The sequence below is a fragment of the Dendrobates tinctorius genome, unplaced genomic scaffold, assembly GCF_039654945.1.
Source record: "Dendrobates tinctorius isolate UK_male_01 unplaced genomic scaffold, ASM3965494v1 ptg000243l, whole genome shotgun sequence".
Lineage (NCBI taxonomy): Eukaryota > Metazoa > Chordata > Amphibia > Anura > Dendrobatidae > Dendrobates > Dendrobates tinctorius.
The window spans coordinates 6,052,662-6,077,068 of NW_027361910.1; the positions used below are offsets into that span (position 1 = coordinate 6,052,662).

At 43.1% G+C, this 24,407-nt stretch overlaps 1 protein-coding gene across 2 annotated transcripts in view; it reads right to left on the minus strand.

Annotated features, from left to right (window-relative positions):
- Positions 1 to 24,407, minus strand: part of ADGRD1 (adhesion G protein-coupled receptor D1) — a 1,079,490-nt gene that overhangs the window by 295,568 nt on the left and 759,515 nt on the right. For both annotated transcript variants that reach the window (XM_073557041.1, XM_073557040.1), the window contains one exon: positions 4,559 to 4,625. In XM_073557041.1, coding sequence (XP_073413142.1) covers positions 4,559 to 4,625 — 67 coding nt within the window. The remainder of the gene's footprint in view (positions 1 to 4,558; positions 4,626 to 24,407) is intronic.

The window sequence follows — 24,407 nt, forward strand, 5'->3', positions numbered from 1 at the left end:
GATTATTCATCTATTCTGACACTGATTTTTAAAGTAAAAGCTTATCCTCATCGGGTATAAGAGATTGATTTCCTAATGTATAACGTTTGTATTGTGAAATTTGGTGACAGATGCACTTTGCGAATATATTCTGAAATATTAGGAACTACTGCTATAATATATGCTGATTTGCATATTAATAATGTTTTTGACAAAGCCCTAAAAGCATTGTTCTGACAGCAAATCTACATCTCTTCCTGTGCATGCGGGCTGTCTGAGACCTGCTGCTCTCTGTGTGACCCTCCGACTTACTGTGCAGCAGAGACATGCTGTCAGGCATTAGGGGGCTGCTTATGACAAACCAATATAAATAGGTCTTGCCACGCTCATTGTTATGTCCTGTCAAGGCCAGCTCACCAGAACAGTGGAGGCTTCTGAGCCCCCTGGAGTACCAACAGGATATTAACAGAAAATAACCCCCCCTGTACACAGAAGTGATTTCAATGCTCAGACTTTGGAAAAATAGATATGTTAATTCAACTTAACAAAATGTCTAATTTTTGCGTAGCAACATTTAAGGCCCCGTCACACATAGCGACTCACCAGCGATCCCGACAACGATATCAACGTGTCAGGATCGCTGGTGAATAGCTACATGATCGCTGGTGAGCTGTCACACAGACAGCTTCACCAGCGATCAGGACCAGCGACGCCGAGCGCACAGTGTCGCTGTGTTTGTTACTTACCAGCGCGCTGATGCAGCGGCGGGAGCTGATGTGCAGCCGGGATCAGGATGAGTGACTGGCGCAGGGCACTGGGAGAATCTCCCCACTGCTCTACTGATACAGGTGCCTGCTGTTACAGTCCTCCACCAGCAGAGGGCGCGCTGTTATGAATGAGTCACCGGAGGAGAAAACAAAAATACAAGCTAAGTCCAGAAAACCGGAGAGGTTGGTAGCTATCGGATTGCAGACCCCTGATCCTATACACCACAACTAACAGTAGCCATGGGGGGTTCCTACGGTGCCCTAGACCCCTCGTCACAGCCGGAGAATTACATAAGCCTAAAGAAGGAAAGGGGAAATCCAAACTACCCCAGAGCAGACCCCAAAGCAATAGACAGCCCCCAACATGTATTGTGGGTGAAAAACAGATGAAAACACAGACAGAAAGACAGGCTGAGCAAACGATGGGGCCCAACTAACTAGACAGGACAGGACAGAAAAGATGCTGGCTGCAATCCACAAAAAACCCTACCAAAAATGTCCCAACCGTCTGATAGGGAAAAAGTCCCTGAAGTCACTAGACTTCAAAATTACTATATCAGCACTCAGGTATATTCTGAAAACAGAGCAAAGAGATCAACTGATCAGAGACAAAAATGGAATTCAGCCAGTCCCAACCAGGACTGGCTGAATACAAACACTAAGGAAACCAGACAAAATCTCATGGAATAATAGCAGGGCAAAAACTTAGCTTTTAGTAGACAGGAACTAAACTGGATGCAAGAGCTCAGAGCAGAAAGGATCACCAGCAGCCCTGCAGGGCGTCGGCTGTCTTATATCCACTCAGAAATTCCAGATGTCCAATCACACTCCGCCTGTTCAGATGACAGGTTCGTCCCATCCCAATCAATTTCACTACCTCTCTTCACCAGCAGAGGGAGTTCATCAGACATCAAAGGTGAAGGGGAGAATGAACTCACAACAGCGCGCCTGTATCCCCGGCCTCTCTGCGGGCAGCATCCTGCTGTCTCCTGGTCCCGAGCGTGTGGTGGCGGCACCTGTAACTCGCTGGTAACTAAGGTACACATCGGGTACCTAAGGGACGCACGTCCCATAGATACCCGATGTGTACGTTAGTTACCAGCTGATCGCTGTCACATGCAGCGATGCGTGCTGGCCAGCGGGAGATCAGCGATGAAAGAAATGTCCTGGGCTTTCCTGCAGTGAACAGCGATACCGGCAGGGGGGCCGGTCGCTGATCGCTGTCACACACAGCGATCTCGCTGGTGAGATCGCTGTTGTGTCACAAAACTTGTGACTCAGCAGCGATCTCGCTAGCGAGATCACTATGTGTGACGGGGCCCTTACTGAGAATAATTACTTGAAATAAAATGTTTATTTGTTGTCCACTTTCTTAAAGTGCCCACGTAATGTAAATTTACTATTGTGTCACAACGTCCATTCAACTATGTCCAGACTCCATAATACAATCTTATTTTTGTGATCAATGAGTAGACTATAATTTACCTCAGCCGCAATCCAATGACCTTTTGATGATTTCACCAACGGCTTTAGTGCTGTAGAAGACTAGTACCTATATAATGCAATGACATGGCAGCTTTCTGCCTATGCACCGTGCGCATGGAAACTATTAATCAGGGGCATGGGTAGTGTTGTACAGAGCTCAGCAATCAGAGTACTGGTAGATCTGAAGCAGAGAAAGCTATGATTTTTATTAATCCTACAGCATGAAGTGCAGTAAGTGATACATTATCGGAATCAGTTTCTCTTCCCTTAATATCGATCTGCGCTCAGATATGGAAGCAAAAATGTGTTGGCTGATTAATTTTAAAGCATACTGTCACAACTCTGTTGTCAGGTGTTTCGTGACCAGGGTCTCCTTCTCTGTCCCTAATGCTAGGCGTGCCCTATCTTGCCCTGTTCCCAGGATTACTTCTGATAGTGTAGACTCCGGGGCCACATACCTCACCTTAGCTCCTGAATCCGCCCTCAGTCTGTACCCTTCTCCCACCCAGGGAAGAGGGAATAGTAGTGTACCATAATACACCAACCAGACTAACAAAGTAATGTGAACAGGGGTAATGAAAAATACCAAACACACAAATATACTCACACATGCAACAGAGGAATGCATCGGGGAGTGGAGAATAGGGTTAAACCAAAGTAGGGAAAGAAAGGGAATTATCACACATTCAAAACCGAGCAGTTACAGATAAATCCAACAAGCACCTTCTCCATTAACAACCAACAACAACTTGCAGCCATGCAGCATAAGTTTCTCTAATAATGAGTGCTAGCCAGGGCCCAGATCATATAGGAGATGGGAATGGCTAACAGTGCACAGCTGAGAGCCTTAATGCAGGAAAGCTTCCAGGAGCTCTCAACTGAGCAGATGGCAAAAGAAACTTAAACCATTTAATATGAAGGTGAAGGGCTTCTAATCAGTGTAGGAGTAGGAGAAATCCGATGCTCCAGTCTTCTGGCTCCTCTCTGTCTCAGTAAACCCGTGACACATATTTTCACAACAAATTGATTATAGTGCAGGAATCTGAATAATAAATTACTTTACTATGGGTTTATTTATGGACTGCCAAAAATCTGAGCTGCAGGCTGCAGTAAATAGGCAGCATCCTTCTCCTGCTGCTAGGTTGCTGTCTTAATTGCAGGAGCAAAAATCATAGGTGTCATGACTCTGGACGGGATGGTTCTGCCTCCATCCTGGTCAGGTCAGGGTTAATTCTAGTTCGCCTCTCTTTGGTTCTGGGGCGGCTATTTAATGTTGACAGTTCCTAGATTTGGTGTCGGTGATACTTCCGTATAATCGGTTTGTGGTTGCTGACCCAGGTTACTCGTCCGTAAATGTTGTTCCTCTGTGCTTGTGTGCTTTGCTGTGTATGACCCGGTTTGTCCCCTGACTTTTGCCTCTGCATCCTGCTTTGTATTGCCCTGTCCCTCCTGGTTATCTGAGCCCTTAGTTTGTCTCCGTTTACTCTCTGTTTTATCCCTAGGTACCACTCTCTCATCTGGCTTTTGACCATCAGCTCTCCTTTGACTATGTTTACTTTCGGTGCCCTGTACTCTGCGTGCTCAGTTGCCTTCCCTGTACTCACGCGCATTGACTCTGCCCCTTGTCATGTGACTGCTTAGTTCCAGATCCTATGCTCACTGCTTAGTCTCAGGTCCTTACGCACTGCATGCCTTGCTCCTTCACTCCCTGCGCTCGTTCCCATGTCCCCTGATACTGCCACCTAGGCTGCGCCAGTGACACCATTGGAGTCATCATAATAGGATTTCACAGCTTTCGCTCCTGGCTGAAGGCGGAAGCTAAGAGTGACTAGGAGAACACTACCTAGACTAGTATTGCCTAAACTAGGCTGCAGGAGGTCCATGCTGTGGGTTATCTCCAAAACCATATAATAGAAAGATTTAGAAGAATGATCATACTGCTAAGTTCCTTCACTATAATCATTGTCCTGTGCAGCTGGAGTTATTGAATAATGAGTATTGGAAAACAACAATGGGGCGAATCTAGTGGTTTTATGCCAAGCCAGCAATTTCATATTAATTAACATGGCAACTTGTGGATAAATCTGTTGAATGCAGAATGGGAAAGACAAACTGGCATAATACTGATACTCTTAAGTATTAACAGGGTCACCCTTTAAAAACAGCCAGTGTTCCACTCCATGCAAATTACTGTGAACATCAACTTGTCAGATACCCAGTTGGAGTTTTGATACGGGGCAAGCTGACTTCTCTGAACAACTCCAGATGTTTAATCAGGTAGCCTTAGACTATATATCAGAAATGACATGTCTGTCTTATACACTTACTTTTCCCCCACTCCGTAGCTGTCGAGAGCAGATGTAGCAGACACAATGCAGATAACCAAAGAAGAACCTGGAATAAAAGGAGATGTTACATAGTTAGGTACTTCAAAAGTACATAGATTGAAAAAAGACACAGGTACTTTACCTTTCTCAATCAATTATTGCGCCCCACCTGCCTCTGTAAATGCCGCTGTCACAGATTGACAGAGGCATCTAAGAGGATAACAGTCACCGGCAGAGTGCCACTACCCTACTCTCAGCCGTTTGAGGCAGATGATGAGGACTGAATAACGCAGTCATCTGTCAGCAAAAATCAGGGCTCATTTCCTCAGGGAGCCAATATATGACGTAGTAGAACGTTATATGTCAGTAAAGGGTTAAATAAACATCCCAAAAGAGAAAAATCATTAAATAATGCCCTCATAGAGTATAATGAAATATGTCTTTAAATTTAATAACATAGTAACTTGTCAAAAAATAACACTCAACTGGAGTATGTGTTCCTTCAGAGGGCATGTACCGGGCATTGCTAAGTGTCATTCACTGGCAGCTACTAGCTTCAATATACATATTGGATTCATAAAATTATGTCATGGTACTCTAGTAACCAATATGGAAATATGTGATTATTAGAGGCAACTTATTTTTATGCTCGATATTCCAGACATTTTGTTGAGTCAATCGTTGCCAACTATATATATTATGCTCAGAAAATGGCATTATAGTGCTATAGTTTGCAAAATGTAAATATCAGTGATGAGCGAGTATACTCGTTGCTCGGGTTTTCCCGAGCATGCTCGGCTGACCTCCGAGTATTTTGGAGTGCTTGGAGATTTAGTTTTTGTCGAAGTAGCTGCATACAAATGGGGATTCCCTAACAAACAGGCATTCTTCACATGTATTCAGCCTGTGCAGCAGCCACAATCATGCAGCTGCATTGACACAAACTAAATCTCCAAGCACGCCAAAATACTCAGAGACAACCTGAGCATGCTCGGGAAAACCCGAGCAACGAGTATACTCGCTCATCACTAGTAAATATATAAACCTATAAATGTGACACACAACTAAAATGCTAAATATAATTACATAATTGTATTGATCACATCTTAAAATAAAAAAAAATCAAAGGAAATTTGTCCTCAAAGTGCAAACTATCGGTGTATCTCAGTATATTAACCCCTTACTGCCATTGGACGGCATAGTACGTCCGATGGCAGTATCCCCCGCTTTGATGTGGGCTCCGGTGATGAGCCCATCTCAAAGCCGGGACATGTCAGCTGTTTTGAACAGCTGACATGTGCCTGCAATAGCCACAGGAGGAATTGCGGAATTGCGATCTAGCTTTTAACTAGTTAAATGCTGCTGTCAAACTCTGACAGTGGCATTTAACAAGCGCTTCCAGACATCCGGCCGGAAATGCGCTCATCGGTGACCCGTGTCACTTGATCGTGGGTCACCGGTGTGTCGGCATGACAACCCGAGGTCTCCTTGAGACCTCTATGGTTGTTGATGCCGGATTACTATGAGCGCCACCCTGTGATCGGCACTCATAGCAATGCAGTAATTCTGCTACATATAGGCGATCTGAGCATCGCCTCTACGTAGCAGAGCCGATCAAGCTATGGCAGCTTCTAAATGTTTTTAAAAATATGAAAAAAATAAAAAAAAAACATAAAAGTTCAAATCACCCCCCTTTTATCGCCATAAAAAATAAAACAATAAAAATAAAATCACACATACACATATGCATATTTGGTATCACCGCATTCAGAATCGCCCGATCTACCAAAAATAAGGATTAACCCGATCGCTAAATGGCGTAGCGAGAAATAAAATCAAAATGCCAGTATTACTTATTTTAGTCGCCATGACATTGCATTAAAATGCAATAATGGGCGATCAAAAGATTGTATCTGCACAAAAATGGTATCCTTAAAATCGACAGCTCAGCATGCAAAAAAAGCCTGCACCCAAACAGATATCACGAAAAATGGAGACGCTACGGGTCTCATAAAATGGCGCATTTTTTTTTTTTTTTAGCAAATTTTGGAATTTTTTTTTCACTTCTTAGATAATAAATAACCTAGACATGTTTGGTGTCTATGAACTCGTAATTACCTGGAGAATCATAATAGCTGGTCAGTTTTAGCATTTAATCAACCTAGCAAAAAAACAAGCAAAAAACAACTGTGGGATTGCACTTTTTTTTTGCAATTTCACCGCACTTGGAATTTTTTTCCCATTTTCTGTTACACATCATGGTAAAACCAATGGTATCTTTGAAAAGTACAACTCGTCCCACAAAAAATAAGCCCTCACATGGCCATATTGACAGAAACATAAAAAAAAGTTATGTCTCTGGAAGGAAGGGGAGCGAAAAACAGAAAATGCAAAACTGAAAGCAGCTCTGGTCATGAAGAGGTTAAACAATCATTTGATCTATAAGCAATACTGTATGTATTAATGCATTGATAAATAGCTATTATTTTATGTACACATATAATAAACATTATGTGTTATATATGGTGCACAATGTTCATGTCCAGAGTATACAGAGATGATAACTCCTAGATAGCATTAATCCTCTAATTCATTTTTATCACAGGTAGGATAGTTTGAATGTTATTGAATGTTATTAGCATATATTCCTTAATTAAATAATAGGATAACCAAGTGGTAAGTTACATGTAAAGTGCTAAATGCTAAAAAGTTATATGGTATACAGTGCCTTGCGAAAGTATTCGGCCCTCTGGAACTTTCCAACCTTTTCCCACATATTATGCTTCAAACATAAAGATACCAAATGTAAATGTAAATTTTTGGTGAAGAATCAACAACAAGTGGGACACAATTGTGAAGTTGAATGAAATGTATTGGTTATTTTAAATTTTTGTGGAAATTCAAAAACTGAAAAGTGGGGCGTGCAATATTATTCGGCCCCTTTAACTTAATACTTTGTTGCGCCAACCTTTTGCTGCGATTACAGCTGCAAGTCGCTTGGGGTATGTCTCTATCAGTTTTGTACATCGAGAGACTGAAATTCTTGCCCATTCTTCCTTGGCAAACAGCTCGAGCTCAGTGAGATTGGATGGAGATCTTTTGTGAACAGCAGTTTTCATCTCTTTCCATAGATTCTCGATTGGATTCAGGTCTGGACTTTGACTTGGCCATTCTACACGTGGATACATTTATTTGTGAACCATTCCATTTTAGATTTTGCTTTATGTTTGGGATCATTGTCTTGTTGGAAGACAAATCTCTGTCCCAGTCTCAGGTCTTTTGTTTTCTTCAAGAATGGTCCTGTATTTGGCTCCATCCATCTTCCCATTCATTTTAACCATCTTCCCTGTCCCTGCTGAAAAAAAGCAGGCCCAAACCATGATGCTGCCACCACCATGTTTGACAGAGGGGATGGTGTGTTTAGGGTGATGAGCTGTGTTGCCTTTATGCCAAGCATATCATTTGGCATTGTTGCCAAAAAGTTCGATTTTGGTCTCATCTGACCAGAGCACCTTCTTCCACATGTTTGGTGTGTCTCCCAGGTGGCTTGTTGCAAACTTTAAATGACACTTTTTATGGATATCTTTGAGAAAAGGCTTTCTTCTTGCCACTCTTCCATAAGGCCAGATTTGTGCAGTGTAAGACTGATTGTTGTCCTATGGACAGACTGTCCCACCTCTGCTGTAGATCTCTGCAGTTCATCAAGAGTGATCAAGGGCCTCTTGGCTGCATCTCTGATCAGTCTTCTCCTTGTTTGAGATGAAAGTTTAGAGGGACGGCTGGGTCTTGGTAGATTTGCAGTGGTATGATACTCCTTCTATTTCAATATGATAGCTTGCACAGTGCTCCTTGGGATGTTTAAAGTTTTGGAAATCATTTTGTATCCAAATCCGGCTTTAAACTTCTCCACAACAGTAGCACCGACCTGCCAGTTGTGTTCCTTGGTCTTCATGATTCTCTCTGTGCTTCAAACAGATCCCTGAGACTATCACAGAGCAGCTGCATTTATACAGAGACTTGATTACACACAGGTGGATTATATTTATCATCATTAGTCATTTAGAACAACATTGGATCATTCAGAGATCCACAATGAACTTCTGGAGTGAGTTTACTGCACTGAAAGTAAAGGGGCCGAATAATATTGCACAAGCCACTTTTCAGCTTTTGAATTTCCACAAAAATTTAAAATAACCAATAAATTTCGTTCAACTCCACAATTGTGTCCCCCTTGTTGCTGATTCTTCACCTAAAATTTACATTTGGTATTATTATGTTTGAAGCATGATATGTGGGAAAAGGTTGAAAAGTTCCAGGGGGCCGAATACTTTTGCAAGGCACTGTATATGTTTGATGCTAAATGGAGCTATTCATGTATCAAATAGAGCAGTGTATAGAAAGTTCATGATAGCTATAATAGTTAGATACTGACCCCACAGATGCTGCACGTGCCCAATGCACATTTTGCCTACTGCTTATATGTATTTTGTTCTCCTAAATGCTGTACTCTTTTGCTAAAAAATCTTATAATTATTATATCAAGATAGTATCAGTTAAAGCAATGGCTGCATTGTCCTCACGATCATTAGAGCAGAGTTGTGATCTTTGACTACAGCCTAACTGCACTGCCTACAGAGGTAGTCTGAGACATACCTCCTGGATCATCATTGGTTAAGGTTCCTGATCTACCTGTATTTCTACCTCTTTGGATAGGTTGCCATTTATAAAAACAAGTCTATCCCAAACGCACCAAAAAGTTAGTGCATGGAGAGCTTATCTGTATTACAGCAAGGGTAAAATTGTTATAAAGTTAAACTTCCAGTGATAAGATGATTATCATGTAACTGTTGTACATGTGAAGCAGAAACATGTGCCTTATTAAGAGGGATTCTGGATGGTTGCCTTAAAGGGAACCTGTCAACAGAATTTTGCTAAGAAAACTAGAGGCATTGTAGGGTTGGCACCATTATACTGATTAAAATGATACCTGGGGTGAAGAAATCCGTCTTGTGGTTCTTGTGTAATCACTGTTAGAAGTTTTCAGCCAATAATATGCCCGTGTTCCAGGGCGGAACTGTAGGCAGAGTCTTATCTCCGTGCTCTAAGCCAGAGGAACCAAAGAAAGACATGCCCACAGACCGCCCCGAAGCACAAGCATTTTCCTCATCATAGAGACAGACTGGACAGGTCTTTCCTTTGTATCTATGGACCTTTTTTACTGGAGTTTTTACTGTAGTCTTCTGTTACAATACTTTACATAATAACAATTTTTATATTAGGTTTTAAATAGCTGTAAGGAATCACTACATGTAAAATTGACCCATCTTTAATGCATGTTTTCTTATTTAGTTGGTCTGGAACAGAATTATCTGTTATCTTTATATTCAACTCAGAAAAGGGTGGAGACATCTGCCGTAAGAGGTCCATCAACACTTTGTTCATTCTTTGCCTGAATCACACAACAAAATATGGATTTGTGGAATGTACAATGCCCTCCATTCACCCTGTTTCACAGTAATCAGAGGCTTTCTCCTGATGTGCACTGGCTACGCAGCAGGAAATTGTATTCTCTCTCATATGTTAGTTTTCCACTGCAGGACTGTATAAACATGATAACCCCCCCCCAGATTGATGTGCCACTAAAGCACTACAAGAAATACTTGTGCGGTCTCCTATTTTATAACGCACTTGGAAAATGAAGGGTTTTAACTCTTGTAAGTCCAGCGCTGTAAGTCCATAAAATCCATTTTCTTTTATTCCATAACTTCCAATAGCAAAAAAACAATTAAGTCATAGTCCAGAACATTAAAATCAAACTCGTTTCAACGCAAAACCGTGCGTCTTGATCATTGACAAGGCTCTAATGGCAGACTGAACATTTTAGACTAGTTCACAGTTCAATCTCACCCACCAGATCCAGCCAGAGCCAGTGACAGAAGCCAAAAAATATTTTCTTACAAATTGTATGTTAAAAAAAAAATATACAAGTTTGGTATAGCTGTAATCATACTGATGTGGAAAGTCAAACTGTTAGGTAACTTTGACCACACAATGAATGCTGTAGAGAACAAAACCCTGTAAAACAATTGCAGAATTCCATTTTTTGTGCAATTTCACCACACTTGGAATTTTTTTCCCTGTTTTCTAGTACATTGAATGTTTGAATGGCTAGCGTCATTCAAAACTACAACTTGTCACGTGAAAAAACAAGCCCACATTCGTCTATGTGGATGGAAAATTTAAAAAGATATGGATCTTGCAAGAAAGGAAAGAAAAAACAAAATGTAAAAAAAAGAAAAACATCATGTTTTGGAAGAATTAAAAGCGTCAATGTTTAAAAAAAATGTCGGATAACCCTTTAGGTTTGTTGATTTACTCTACACCTGAGTAGAAGCTGTAAACCTTTGCACACTGGATATCCTCCAGTGTCATCTGCTGACAAACCCCAACCGAAAGCTGGAGAGCATTTCACTCTGCCGTTTCTCCAAGGTTTCATATCAGTTCCTTGCTCTGCCTTTATGGTAGGTACACCACGGCTATGAATAATATGTGTTCTTGAATTTTAACAGCGCTCTCCAGCATAAACTGCAAGAAACAAGAAAAGACACAAAATTATGACCCCTCTCTTGTTCCAGGAATGCAGGCTTGGGCAACGGAATGAGTCAATTAGCAGTATCTGCAAGAAGATTATACTTGGAGCAGCTGGTGTGAAACAGTAGGCGACGTGCATTACACAGAGTTTTAAGGTTTACACAATAACAATAATGAGGAAAACGGCAAACAAGAATGTTTTGCCTTGCAATGAATATCTCCGATATCCAGAATTCCTCTGGCTCCCTACACTTCCATTAAAACTGTTGAATGTAGAAAATTGCTAGCTTTATGCAAACAGCTGCCGTCCTTCACAAGATACACAGTCCTGTAATACAGAGAGTACTTAAGAGATGATATTTACTATTCACCCTTATTTTTCAAGAGCCCCCTTGAGTCTTCTTCATTGGTTGAGAGCAGAGAAGGCTGAAAATTGCTTTAAAATAAACATGAAACAGCCTTGAATTATCTTGTGCTTGGAAAGCCAACAACTCAACTCCCTTCTTTGTGATGATGACATGCAGTCATCAGAAACAAAAGGTGAACGGTAACGTTCTAGTGCTTCATTTCTTTTCTGTACTTGGATAATAATTGCAAGATCTAATTATTTTGCAAACAACTGTTTTTTCTCCCAGGAACAGTGGAATCCCTCCCATGGGGCCTCTACTTAAATCAGAGATCACAGCTGGACCTTTCATCAGTAATGTTACCATGTAGCATTGCAGAATGTGCTGGGATATGGTGGGATGAGGATCGAAAGGATGAAAGTCAAATCATTCCACCCAAGGTTATGGATTGATTTTATGGGATGTTGTGGTGGCAGGTAAGTAAGCACTGTTGCACCAAGTCTCCTTCTACTGATAATCAGGTTTTCCAGAGGCCACAAGGTCATCACATCATATTCCTTTCATGAAGCACGTGAACTTTAAAACAGGTTTATTTGGATGAAATGCACCAAGATTTTAAAGAGGTGCACACTTTTTATTAGCATTAATACATGCTGAACTGTTCTAAAGACAGAAAAAGAAAATTATGCTTTCAATGAACAGGGTAAATTTGAGCTATGTTTCCGCCCACCCTCAACACATTTGCATTGAGCAAGGTGGCACCCATCTAGTTGGAATGTGGCCAGGAATATGCATACCACATACATGTGACTGTTCCCGCCACTGACAACGGAGAATCATCACTGCATGCAGTGACTGCAGACTTATACCCTTATACCAGTCAGTTCTCTTCAGCTCATTGATTTCTATACAGCAGTTAGCTGCTCACTTCGCTCCCCCTCACAATCAGTTCCTGACTGAACTGCTGTTATCATTCCTGCATAATCTTAATGCCTGGTCTCGCATCAACAAATTCCGGTGCAGTTCTCATAATCACAGCTCTCGCTTTCCTGAGCAACGTGCTTGTTCAAAGTCACTGTCATGTTTATATTTAAATATAGTAATAACAGTATATACTTCAGATTAATGACAGACCAATAATGTGTCACAGCATGAGAAGTTACTTCGAGGACTGTCATTCAAGGAGGAGTTCTCTCCACCCAGCAACCAGAAAATAAAGAGATTTCAAAGGTGTGTGCTACTCAAGGCAGAATTTGAGTTATTAGAAGGTATCTTTGTTTTTGTCACACTGCCAGAAGAAAGAGTGTCAGGGCAAGGGAACCTAAAACCATGTAAATACAGTCCAATATTCTTCCAGCATGTTATTGAACAGTAAGACCTGAAAGAACTGCTGAACAGTTTTATTGAAAAAAAAATCATTATTTTATTCATTGACATCCTTGCTCATTCTGGACTCAAAGGTCCAGTGAGCTGCTGGCACACAAAGCTAGCACACTTGGTGAGGTGGATCCTCTAAGCCCAAGGTCCAAGTGGGTATACAGGCCATAGGTGTCACTGCAGAAAATGGGTGTTGCACGCATGAAACAGCAGAGTTACTGAAGGCAAGCTAAAAGTTTTAAAGTATCCTAAAAACCACAAGGGGAAAGATGACATCCTGGAAGCCACTGGCGGACATATGTAGGCAAACTGAAAGTCATAAAGGGGTTCTGGAAGCTGCAAGTGGACAAGGGATGTTCTGGAGGCCACAGGTGAACACGTAGAAGCAAACTGGAAGTCCTAAAGGGTTCCTTGAAGCCGCAAGCATACAGGAGACATTCTGAAAGCCACAGGAGGATGAGTAGAGGTAAACTCTTAAAGTGGTAATGGAGAACACTGACAGGCAGCTGGTTACTGGAAGCCACAGGCAAACAGGTGAAGTCCTGAAGATCACTGACAGGCCACAGCATTACTGGAAGTCGCAGACACGTAACTGAGGAACTGGAAACCACAGGCAACCAGGAAAAGGCCTAGAGCTTGTTGGACAGGAACTGTGCAAATACACACTAAAATAGTTACTAGAAAGTCTTAATACAATACCAAAACAAACGTGTGTTTATTGAGAGGCCTTAAATGGGCCTTGCAGCACATGAAAATCTAATGGACAGGGGCACATGTGTAACAGCTCTCATGTCAGAAACTGACATCCTTATCTGCATGTATAAAAAGACAGCTGTCAATCACTCAGTTGGACCACCCACTAGGCTGCCATTCCCAGAATAAGCAGATATTTCAAGAAAATACAGGTCTTTTCCTACAAACCTATAAATTAATCTTCTATGTTCCTCTCAGTCTATAACATGATACTGAAATATCAGACTGCTAGTTTAAAGTTTAATGTTCCTTCAATAGACAGTACATGGGCATGCTCAGTAGGTGTCATGGAGTGACTGACCAGTGTGACACGACCCAACGATTGGGTCAGCAAACAAACAAGGGAACACCGGGGACACAATTACAACGGTGGGCCCTGCGATAGGGAATGGGGAAATGGACACCTCCTGCACTCTCCTGAGGATGTGCCCTGCTTTTTCTAGCATCCCTATACAGGTTCTTTCAACCTGTCGCCAAGCAGCATACCTTAGCCATCGCTTGCCCTGCACCTATCCCTAAGTAGTGAATTGTCAAGTGAGGACACTGGTCCCACCGCTGCACTAATACAACACAAGGTTAGAATAGTCAGACAGTAAAAGGAATGGGGTCACAAAAATACAACACTTAGCTTTCTGTTGTTTAGCACCACACAGCAGGATCACTACACCAGATTCACCATGAACAGCTGAGGCATCACCGCTCCCAGCAAGCTCCTTCTCCAAGAGTGGTCACTGCAGAATGACCTCTAACACCAATGGTCAGCTGATGCATCAGGTGACCTTTTAAGGAATGGTGGGAGTGGTCACCACCTGCATCAGCAAACTCAGCAGTAATGTAATTACACCAGTGGCCACTGGGGAGAAAAACAGACATTAACCCCCGATGGCCAGAAAGGAAAAAAAAGTTTATATGTGAGAATCCAGATCTGCCACAGATCCAAAAATGGATTGTGACAGTACCCCTCCCTCAATGAGGGGCCTCTGGACCCTCAACACCAGACCTCACCTAAACGCGACCTACGGTGAGGACACCTCGATCCACCAGAGTTCACCTCGGTAATCACCTGACCCTCAGGTTTCTGGCAAACACGGACTGATGAAAGTGACAATAATGTATGCTCCGAAGGTGCGACAAATCTCCAGAGCGTAGACCTGGGTAATGAGTTGTGTACAGACATTACTGGAGATAACTCCAGCTGGTAAGTCCACAGGCTGAGAATGGCTGACACCCAATACAGCCTGTTCACCCGAGAACTCCAGGCCCCAGCAGTACACTTCCACCGGATGTTTTTGGTGGACACCCAAACGTACTCATTCACACACAGATCCAGATCTGAACATTTATTGCCAGGCACACGTTTGCCATAAGATGGTGAACTCTTCACAGAACTGAAAACAGAGGCGTCTCCCTGTGTCCTCACACTCACACCCCCACAATGCTCAGAAGGAACCACCACCCTCCTCTGAGCCCTCCTCCTAAGAGGACTCCCACACTCAGGGTTAGCTTGTGGTGAGGGTTGAGACTTGCCTCTACTTCCTGGCAGTACCTCTGCTGCTCCCACTGGAGAAGGGGATGGTTGTAGAAAGACGGCAGAGATAGTAGCCCTCGGACAGCAACCCTCACACGACTGATCCCAGCTGACTACTTTCCTGGACCGACAATCTATGACCAGGTTGTGTCTTTTCAACCAAGGGAGGCCTAAAACAATGGGTGATGGCATTCCCCCAAGACATAGCACGACAGGGACTCCTCATGATGAGCCCCTATACGCAGAGGTATATCATCCATGACTTGGGTGAACCTCCCCTGGCTAACTGGGACAGAGTCAATAGCCTGGACATTTAGGGGTTTTGCTAGCATCCTACACCTCAGGCCATGGGTCTGGACAAAGTGAGCATCCACCAGATTGTGACCTGCTCCACTGTCCACAAGCACCGGTATACTCTCAGTTACCCCGCCAACCACCACTTCAGCAGGTAAGGTACACTGAGGAGAAAAATTGGAGGAAATAAACACTCCCTGGTCGCCTCCCTCCACACGACCAGGGGGACACGACTTCTTAGATGGAACAGGTATTTTGGCGCAAGCTGGGCAGATACCAATGAAATGACCAGTCTGCCAACAGTAAAAACATGCCCCCACACCACGGTGAACCGCAGGCAACACCATTTGGGAACCAACTCCTCCCATCTGCATAGGCTTGTCCATCTACGCCAGTGTGTCCTCCTCCCTAACAAGGACCACAGGGGGGCACATTTGGTGTATTCTTCTCCCTGAGGCATCTGTCTACCTGGATAGCAAGGGACATGGCAGCCTCCAACGACCTGGGGGCGTTATTCTGCACCAGAGTATCCTGCAACCTAGAGGACAGACCCTAATTAAAGTGGCTGCTAAGGGCAGGGTCATTCCACTGCGTGTCAGTGGCCCACCTCCTGAACTCTGAGCAGTACTCCACAGCCGTCTGGCCCCCCTGCTTGATTTTACAGAGCCATCTGAATCCCCATACACCAGCGCCAATGCCGCAAAAAACTCGTCTACAGTACCGACCGTAAAGATGGAGAACCAGTCGGTAGGGAGAAGGCCCAGGATTGGGGATCACCCTTAAGAAGAGAGAGGATGATTCCCACCCATTGTTCCTCACTCCGAGATGAACAAGGACGGAGCCTGAAGTATAGCTTGCAGGCCTCCTAAAAAAACAAAAATGTATCTTTCCCTCAAGAGAACCGGTCAGGGAGAGAGATTTTGGGTTCAGGTAGAGCCTGCAACTGAGCTGAGACCCAGATCCCCTTCAGCTGCTGCAGCTGCTGCACCACCTCCCCATGCAATACCTTAAGCTCATTGGTGAGGGTCTGGAGCAGTTGAGCAAAGGCCTGCATCTGGGCAATGGCTCACCAGAAAAAATGAGAAGGTCAGTGTTAATGTCACGGTATGACACGACCCAACGATTGGTCGGTCATCAAACACAAACAAGGGAACTCCGGGGACACAATTACAACGGTGGGCCCTGTGATAGGGAATGGGGAATGGACACCTCCTGCACTCTCCTGAGGATGTGCCCTGATTTTTCTAGCATCCCTATACAGGTTTTTTCAACCTGTCGCCGAGCAGGATACGTTAGCTCTCGCTTGCCTGCACCTATTCCTAAGTAGGGAATGGGCAAGTGAGGACACTGGTCCCACCGCTGCACTAATATAACATAAGGATAGACAGACAGTAAAAGGAACAGGGTAACAAAAATCCAACACTTAGCTTTCTGCTGTAAAGTACTGCACACCTGAGGCACCACCGCTCCCAGCAAGCTCCTTCTCCCAGAGTGGTCGCTGCAGAATGACCTCTAACACCGCCAGTCAGCTGATGCATCAGGTCACCTTTTAAAGGATGGTGGGAGTGGTCACCACCTGCATCAGCAAATTCAGCCGAAATGAAATTACACCAGTGGCCACTTGGGGGAAAAACAGACATTAACCCCAGATGGCCAGAAAGGAAAAAAGCTTATATGTGAGAATCCAGATCTGCCACAAATCCAAAAATGGATCATGACAGTAGGTATCTATAATGTAATGAGCGTGCTACTGATTTCTGATGTACAGTTTTCTGCAGGTAGTACTTATTCACAGTCAGACATTGATACAGAGCTACAGAGAGTAGACATATGTGTGCCTGCCCTGATAAACTCACATTTATTTGCATATTGGAATTAACCAGTCCAGCTTCACAAGAAATTGGTGGCCATGTGATAAAATGGCATTTTTTTCCTTTCCTACTAAGTTTTCTTTGAAGTATTAGGTCAAACCAATTGTGAGGACAAGTCCCTTGGATGGCTCTTAGTGAAGGAGAGGATTTGGACTATCCGTAGAGCCATCCAGAGGATTTGTCCCCATAATTGGTTTGACCTAATACTTCAAATAAAGTCTCATAGGAAAGAAAAAAAAACTGATGCTCTGCCTCCTATAGAGTTATATGTTAATCAGCTCTGAATTTTGGACCCAATTTGGTTTTACGAGAGAGGACTTTATTTCCACTTTTCTTTCGATATGTGCATAATACAAGTGTAATAGCCATATATTTGAAATCTAATTAATCTCGCCTGATTAGTAAATGAGCTAGCAAGCGAGATGTAACTTCTCTTAACCTTTCTAGGATTAACATTATACTAGCAGATAAAACAGAAGCGCGGATTTAGAAAACGAAATGACATCAGCTTAACCCTCTGTAAATCGCAAGTGTGACCTTACTTGATCCGAACTGGCTAAATATTTTATTACCATCTTATCAACTGCCCTAGACCACCAGTAACGCATGCTGATGAATGTGAAACACTGGAATCCAGCTCGGTACTGGAAGAAATATGTTGCATTTTGAACAGGAGCGTGATATGAGCAGTTTAATAAGAAGCGTTGCCGGGGAAACATTTGTCAAAGAAGCAATGTTTCAGACTTTTTTTTATGAACTGCATAGGCGTATTTCTCTCTGTCACTGCAATGTCACGATTCGGCTTGGTGGATTTTTCTACATAGTATATCCTTTGCCTCAATGTCACTTTTGGCAGATACACTTGTTCCATAAATCTGAAATCATACACTATGCTACTGAAATATTCATCGCCATGTTTAGGGATCCAAAGTTGAGTTAACAGTTATAAAGCTGGAAGAATCACTAAACGTCAGATGAAATGTTAACCTAAAGTATAGGTATAGGGAAAATCCTCATATCTTTATTCTCGGAGACTGAATTATTCAGAAGTCAGTGAGATTGAATTATTTGCAGTAAAAAATATTGGATATGGGAATTGTTAGGGTCTCATACTAATACTAATGATATTAGAGGAAAGTAAACAGCAGGCTGAGCATTACATAGAAACATCACGATGTAAAGAATTAATTAGATAATACCTGAAAACTTTATGAACAGACAGGTGACAATGGGGACATGTTGATGCCAAATAATAGCGGTAATTTAACAATTGTTTTCAGCTGTGCAAAAATCAATGTACAATACAGGACAAGTTTTAAAAGATTTCTTGAAAATTAGGAAGAGAGAATCAGTTATTTTGACTGCAAGAGGTTAATATTTTATTCCTAAGCAAAATATGTTGTTTCATGACTTTACCAATATATCAGTGCCAAAGTGATTTATGGGTCTCATAACTGCCCACAGGACCTCTATGAGAGGCATAAAACACAAGGCTATTTATTGCTAAACAAATATAGTCTCCACTGAAAAACATGAAATTTTAATATTCTTTCTTCATAAAAAAAACTTGGCTCAAAGTTATCTTTACATATTTTTTTACAAAACTACATTGTCTGCAATGGAAGTAGATGTAGAGGTTGAAAACCTTCACAATAACAAATCCTGATGCCTGATATAAGGTTGTCTTTTGTTACTTTACCTCCATTTTTCCAAATGCTACAATCCATTAGACATCTCTGCTCCATCTTTGAGTAAAGTCCAACGCAGCAAAATTAGTTGTAAAGGGCTAGTCAGAATTTCCAGCACTAAAGAAAAGTGTATGCCGACATTTTAGGCAGGAAAGAAAAGTTTAAAGGTTTGGAAAATATAATGTGTTTAACAGAATTTGAACCCATCAAAGTTGAAAAAAAAAGACTATTTTATTTAGGTTTTAAATAAAATTGGTGTCAAAATTTTTAAGCCTTTCCATGCCTGAAATGAACATAGTCAGTTCATCAACTTTTTTAGCCATCAGGTATAAATACAATTAAATGATAGCCTTTATAGTGTCCAAACAATGTATAATGAGCAAACAGAAGAGATCTATGTCATAAAAGGATTATATAATCCCAGGTATAAGAGAAATGGTATAATGTCAGTGCATATTCACACACCTATATGTAACCACATGATTCGTACAACCTGTTCATGAAGACTGCATGTGAACAAATGCTGTGTCACACTAAATAGAGGGACACAATGATCTCAAAATGGTATTGCCTTGGAAATGTAATGCTGGGTACAGTGGTACTAACAGACCGCCGGCATGAGAAGGTCCCGCTACCCCCGACACGCATTTTGCCACATTTGGCTTCTTCTTTCACACTGATTTGACACTTGGGACTATATAAAGTAGGTGCTTTTGCCATAACAATGGTGTTTCCTTGTCCTTCAGGGTAGAGACTTCTCTACTTTATTATAAATATATAGGATTTCTTTTTGGACTTTGGCCCAAACCCATGTGCACTAGTCTATATTATTTTCTAGCGAGCCAACTACATTTGTGACTTTGGCTCACAGTCATTGATTATATGCTCTTTCCATTTGTGGGTTATTTCATAAGAGTTATGTCTAGGACTTTTTTTGCCTGTACGCAATAATTGCCCCCGACCTCCTCTGTGCAGCCCCCGACCTCCTCTGTGCAGCCCCCGACCTCCTCTGTGCAGCCCCCACCTCCTCTGTGCAGCCCCATCCTCCTCCTTCATACTCACCCTGCTGTGCCATCGCTGAACGACCCTGAATCCTCCATTGTCCAGCGCTGACAGCTTCTTCCTGCCTTCAGCGGTCACATGGTACCGCTCATTAAGCTCATGAATATGCTTCCACGCCCATGGGCATCCATATTCATGAGCTTAATGAGCGGTACCATGTGACCACTGAAGGCAGGAAGAAGCTGTCAGCGCTGGGACAAGGTGGATGCAGGGGACGTTCAGGGAGGCATGGGAGGGGTGAGTATGACTTCCCAGCCACCGGCTCCTGCCGCTGCTCCCCCTCCCCCGCTGAAGCACCTTCAGATTTCTGGTACCGGCGCAAAAAAATCACTGGTTATGTCCGTCCAATAAACACTATTCATGAACTGGGAGAACCATTTTAATTTTAGATCTATATATTGATTGTCATTGGCATGTTTTTGTCCTTTGAGGTATTCCCTGTTTCTAGATATTGTCTATCCATATATGATTTTTAATTTAATTCTTTAATAAACTTTTCAATTCTTATATGACAAAGATCTCTTCTGTTTGTTGATTATAAATTGTTTGGACACTATAAATTGTTTGGACACTATAAAGGTTATCACATAGTTTGAAGCGCTATGAGATATGGTTGGACTAGTATGGAATACTTATAAATACAATTAAACCTTACTGCTATAATCTGTCCTTATTTTGACCTGACTACTCTAGACTCCTCCAGGAAATCACTATGTAAGCTACAAAAGCATTTACCATATTTTTTGGACCATAAGATGCACTTTTTATCCCCAAAAATTTGGGAGGAAAATGGGGGTGCATCTTATAGTCGGAATGTACTTACAGGTAGCATGGTGGCATCAGGAGTCAGCGATTCTTCCGGTGGTCCGACACTGCATGGCGATGATCTCGCTCCCATTCCAGCCTGGTGCGGCTAGTGCGGCAGTTTCAGCAGTGCTCAGTGCTGCGTGGGGCTCCGGAGACATGTTGTGGCAGTTTCGGCGGTGCTCAGTGCTGCAGTGGGCTCGGGTGACATTATGTGAAAGCCCAAAGCCCCCCTCAGTTCTATTCCCTCGATGCTGTGGTCTCTGGGAACATGGCCACCGGAGGCGGCGCATGTGCAAATTGAGAACTCGGCTCCGAGATCTCGGCTCCCGAGATCTTGGGACAAGATCTCATTGCCGAGATCTCAATCTGCACCTGGGGAATCAATCTGGCCTCCGGGAAAATGGCAGCCGGAGGCGGCGCATGCGCAGATTGAGAACTCAGCTCCTAGATCTTGTCTGCCGACATCGCAATCTGTGCATGCGCCGCCTCCGGCGGCCATTTTCCCAGAGGCCACAGCATCAAAGCAAGGCAATAGAACTGTGGGGGCTTCTGGTTTTCACATAATGTTGCCGGAGCCTATCGCAGCACCGTTTTCCCCTCCCGAAACTGTTGCAACATGTCGCCAGAGCCCCCCCCGCAGCACTGTGCACCGCCAAAGCTGCTGCACCATGTCGCCGGAGCTTCCAGCAGCAATGTGCACTGCCAAAACTGCCGCACCATGTTGCCAGATCCCCCCGCAGCACCAAGCACCGCCGCAACAACTGCACCAGGTTGGGATGGGATCAAGATCGTCACCCTGCAGTGTCGAACCACCAGAAGGATCGCCCGACTCCTGCTGCCACCCGGTTAAGATGAATTCAGGACTGTAAGACGGACCCCCATTTGACGCATTAATTTTTTTTCCCCATTTTCTTTCTGAAATTTTGAGGTGCGTCTTATAGTCTGAAAAATATGGTAATTAACATTAATTAAATTATTGGATCAGATTTACCAAAACTTTATAATGTTTAAACAGTGTAAGCTAAGACAGTCTAAAATGCTTCAAATTTATAAGAGTGGCATATGCTATTTGATAAATCTAGACCATTTTTAACCTGGCTAGTCTAACTCTACACCAATCATCTGCTGCCTTACCTTTAGAGATGAGACAATTTAGATGACTGGAATGTAATTTTACAAAAAATTGTATTGTACAGAATACAGATTTTTTTTGTCACTCGCACCACGCGAACTCAGCAAAATGACAGCCAACTGAGGTTACCATTTTCCTGACCAGTAGAGGGCCAGGCAAAAAGTTATTAAAAAAATATTTTAATAATACTCACCGGTTATCTGTCCCCACAGCCTGTTATATGGTCTCTCCTTGTACCCTGCCCCTGTTGCATGGCTCCTTTTTGTGGTTTCATTTATTATGTTCTGGAGAGAGCCTAATAATGAACATTACACTTGCAGAGAATAACTTTGCTGCAAATGGAATTCCCTTGTAAAATCAACGTGACATGACGAATTTGAATCTTGGTAGATCAGCTCAACTCATCACTTTGCAAAAGAAGTCTGAACCCAAATTATGTCAGACTGTAAAAATAAACCTTTGTCAGGTTTCCCTGAAGATTACATCTGATAGATGATTGCTGTAGGTCCCTACAACAATGTGGTTTATGTTAAGCTTATTTTTGTGAATAATCCCCACAATTAGACAACCTAATGAAGTTTAAAAATGGTAGTATGAACATGTACTATTTAAATTAAAGCTTTAGCCATAGCCTTGTTGTAAAGAGCAGAATACATATGTGTGATAACAGTAATAGCAATCCTGTAGTGAATTATTTGAAAACAGATGTGTGTAATAGAGCCACACCAGAATGACACAGATGCTATTGATACACCCACCAAGGCCGTGGGGTATCGGAACCGGGTCGGACAGTTCTTTGGAGAAGTCACGGGGCCGTGACCCAACTCCGTGGCCCTGGCTGTGCCATAAAATGGGGAATATGTATATGGCATTTAACGTGACGCCACCTGTGGTGTTTGGCAACAGATGGCCAATGCTGCTAAAGGAGACTGATGGTGACACAGCTGGAATGGTTCTGCTCCCCACAGGTGGAGCGGGGCCCCAGGGCTACCAGTTCTGCTTTTGTCAGGCTTCATGTACCTTGTGGTGCAGGACTCAGGGCGCATTAACTTGATGGTTGATAGTACAGACCGGGGCACTGGTAACAGATCGTGATGGAGAGCCAGGCAGCATGGAAGCAATTTTGCATACACCTGGCCAGGTAGGTATGGAGCCCTTCCTTCTGCACTGTCCTCCCTTTTTCCTCGCTGCCTAACAGTTCACCCTCCTGCTGCTAACTGTCTCTCTCTGTTTTTAAAAACAAACCATTGTCCGCATGGCAGGCAGTTCGAGCCTATCACAGGTGCTGCTCCTTTGTGTCAGTTCCAGGCTCTGGTATGCTGCTGTGCCACCGGGTATAAGATCGGGCCAGGAGACCTGCAGTCCGTTGCCCTCCAGATTTAGCTGTCGGGACTTCAGTAGCCGTGCAACCATGGACTTTGGTATCCGGTTCCTAGCACACAGCCTGGGGCAAGTTTAAACACAACTCCAGTCCCCAGGTTCTGCTCGACTTCTCTCCTACTGACACCTGGTAAGGAGACCCCTCCTTGCTTCCAGGCATGACATTACTCCCTATGAGGCATCACCTGTCACTCATCACCCTGCCCACCCTGTGCCTGGGGGGTGCAGGGTGCAGGGATGTTGGGGGGTATATATGGAAAGCTGTGGGGTTGCAGGGCTATATATGGGGAGTACATATGCAGGGCTATATATGGGGGCTGCAGGGCTATGTGGGGGTTGTCACGATAATGTGGAATATCAGATATGATTTCCCTTATTAGTACACCTTTCGGAATCTTCCACTCTCTACCCTTTTCTAGAACTTTATGCCAATTTCATAGTTGCCAGCGACAAGCGACCCCCCTTCCTTCCCCCCTGCCTGTCAGCAACTGCAGCTGTGTGTTCTCCTAGCTCTGTAACCAGAAACTACAACTCACTCACTCCTTCCTGTCACCCCATCCCCAAGGAATGTCTTTGCCTTCAAAATGTGCTGGCTTCTCTCATAGCCTACAATTAGAATCTAATCATTTGAACATAATGCGAGGCCAGTTTATGATAGAAAATGAAAATGACATATGGGGACATGCTTCGATAGAACTTCACTACAGTAGTTCTTGCTAAACTATAGTGCTGACAGAGCCCGAGAAATGGATTTCTCCTGAACAGAGTGGAATAGCTAGTGCGAGTTTGGAATCATTAGAGAGCTAATTTCAAATAAGATGAATGATGGGTCTGCGATAATCTGCTAGGTTCTCAAGCCCAGTTATGATCATTATAAGTTTTCAGAACTAAATCTGTAACTCTGAGCTAGGGGAGAGTGCAAGTAAACCTGCCCCTTTAGTGATGTCACAAGCCCAGAAGTATAAGTTACTTTCCCTCAGACCATTCTCACTCTTGCCTGGGAAGCTGCTGCAACCAGA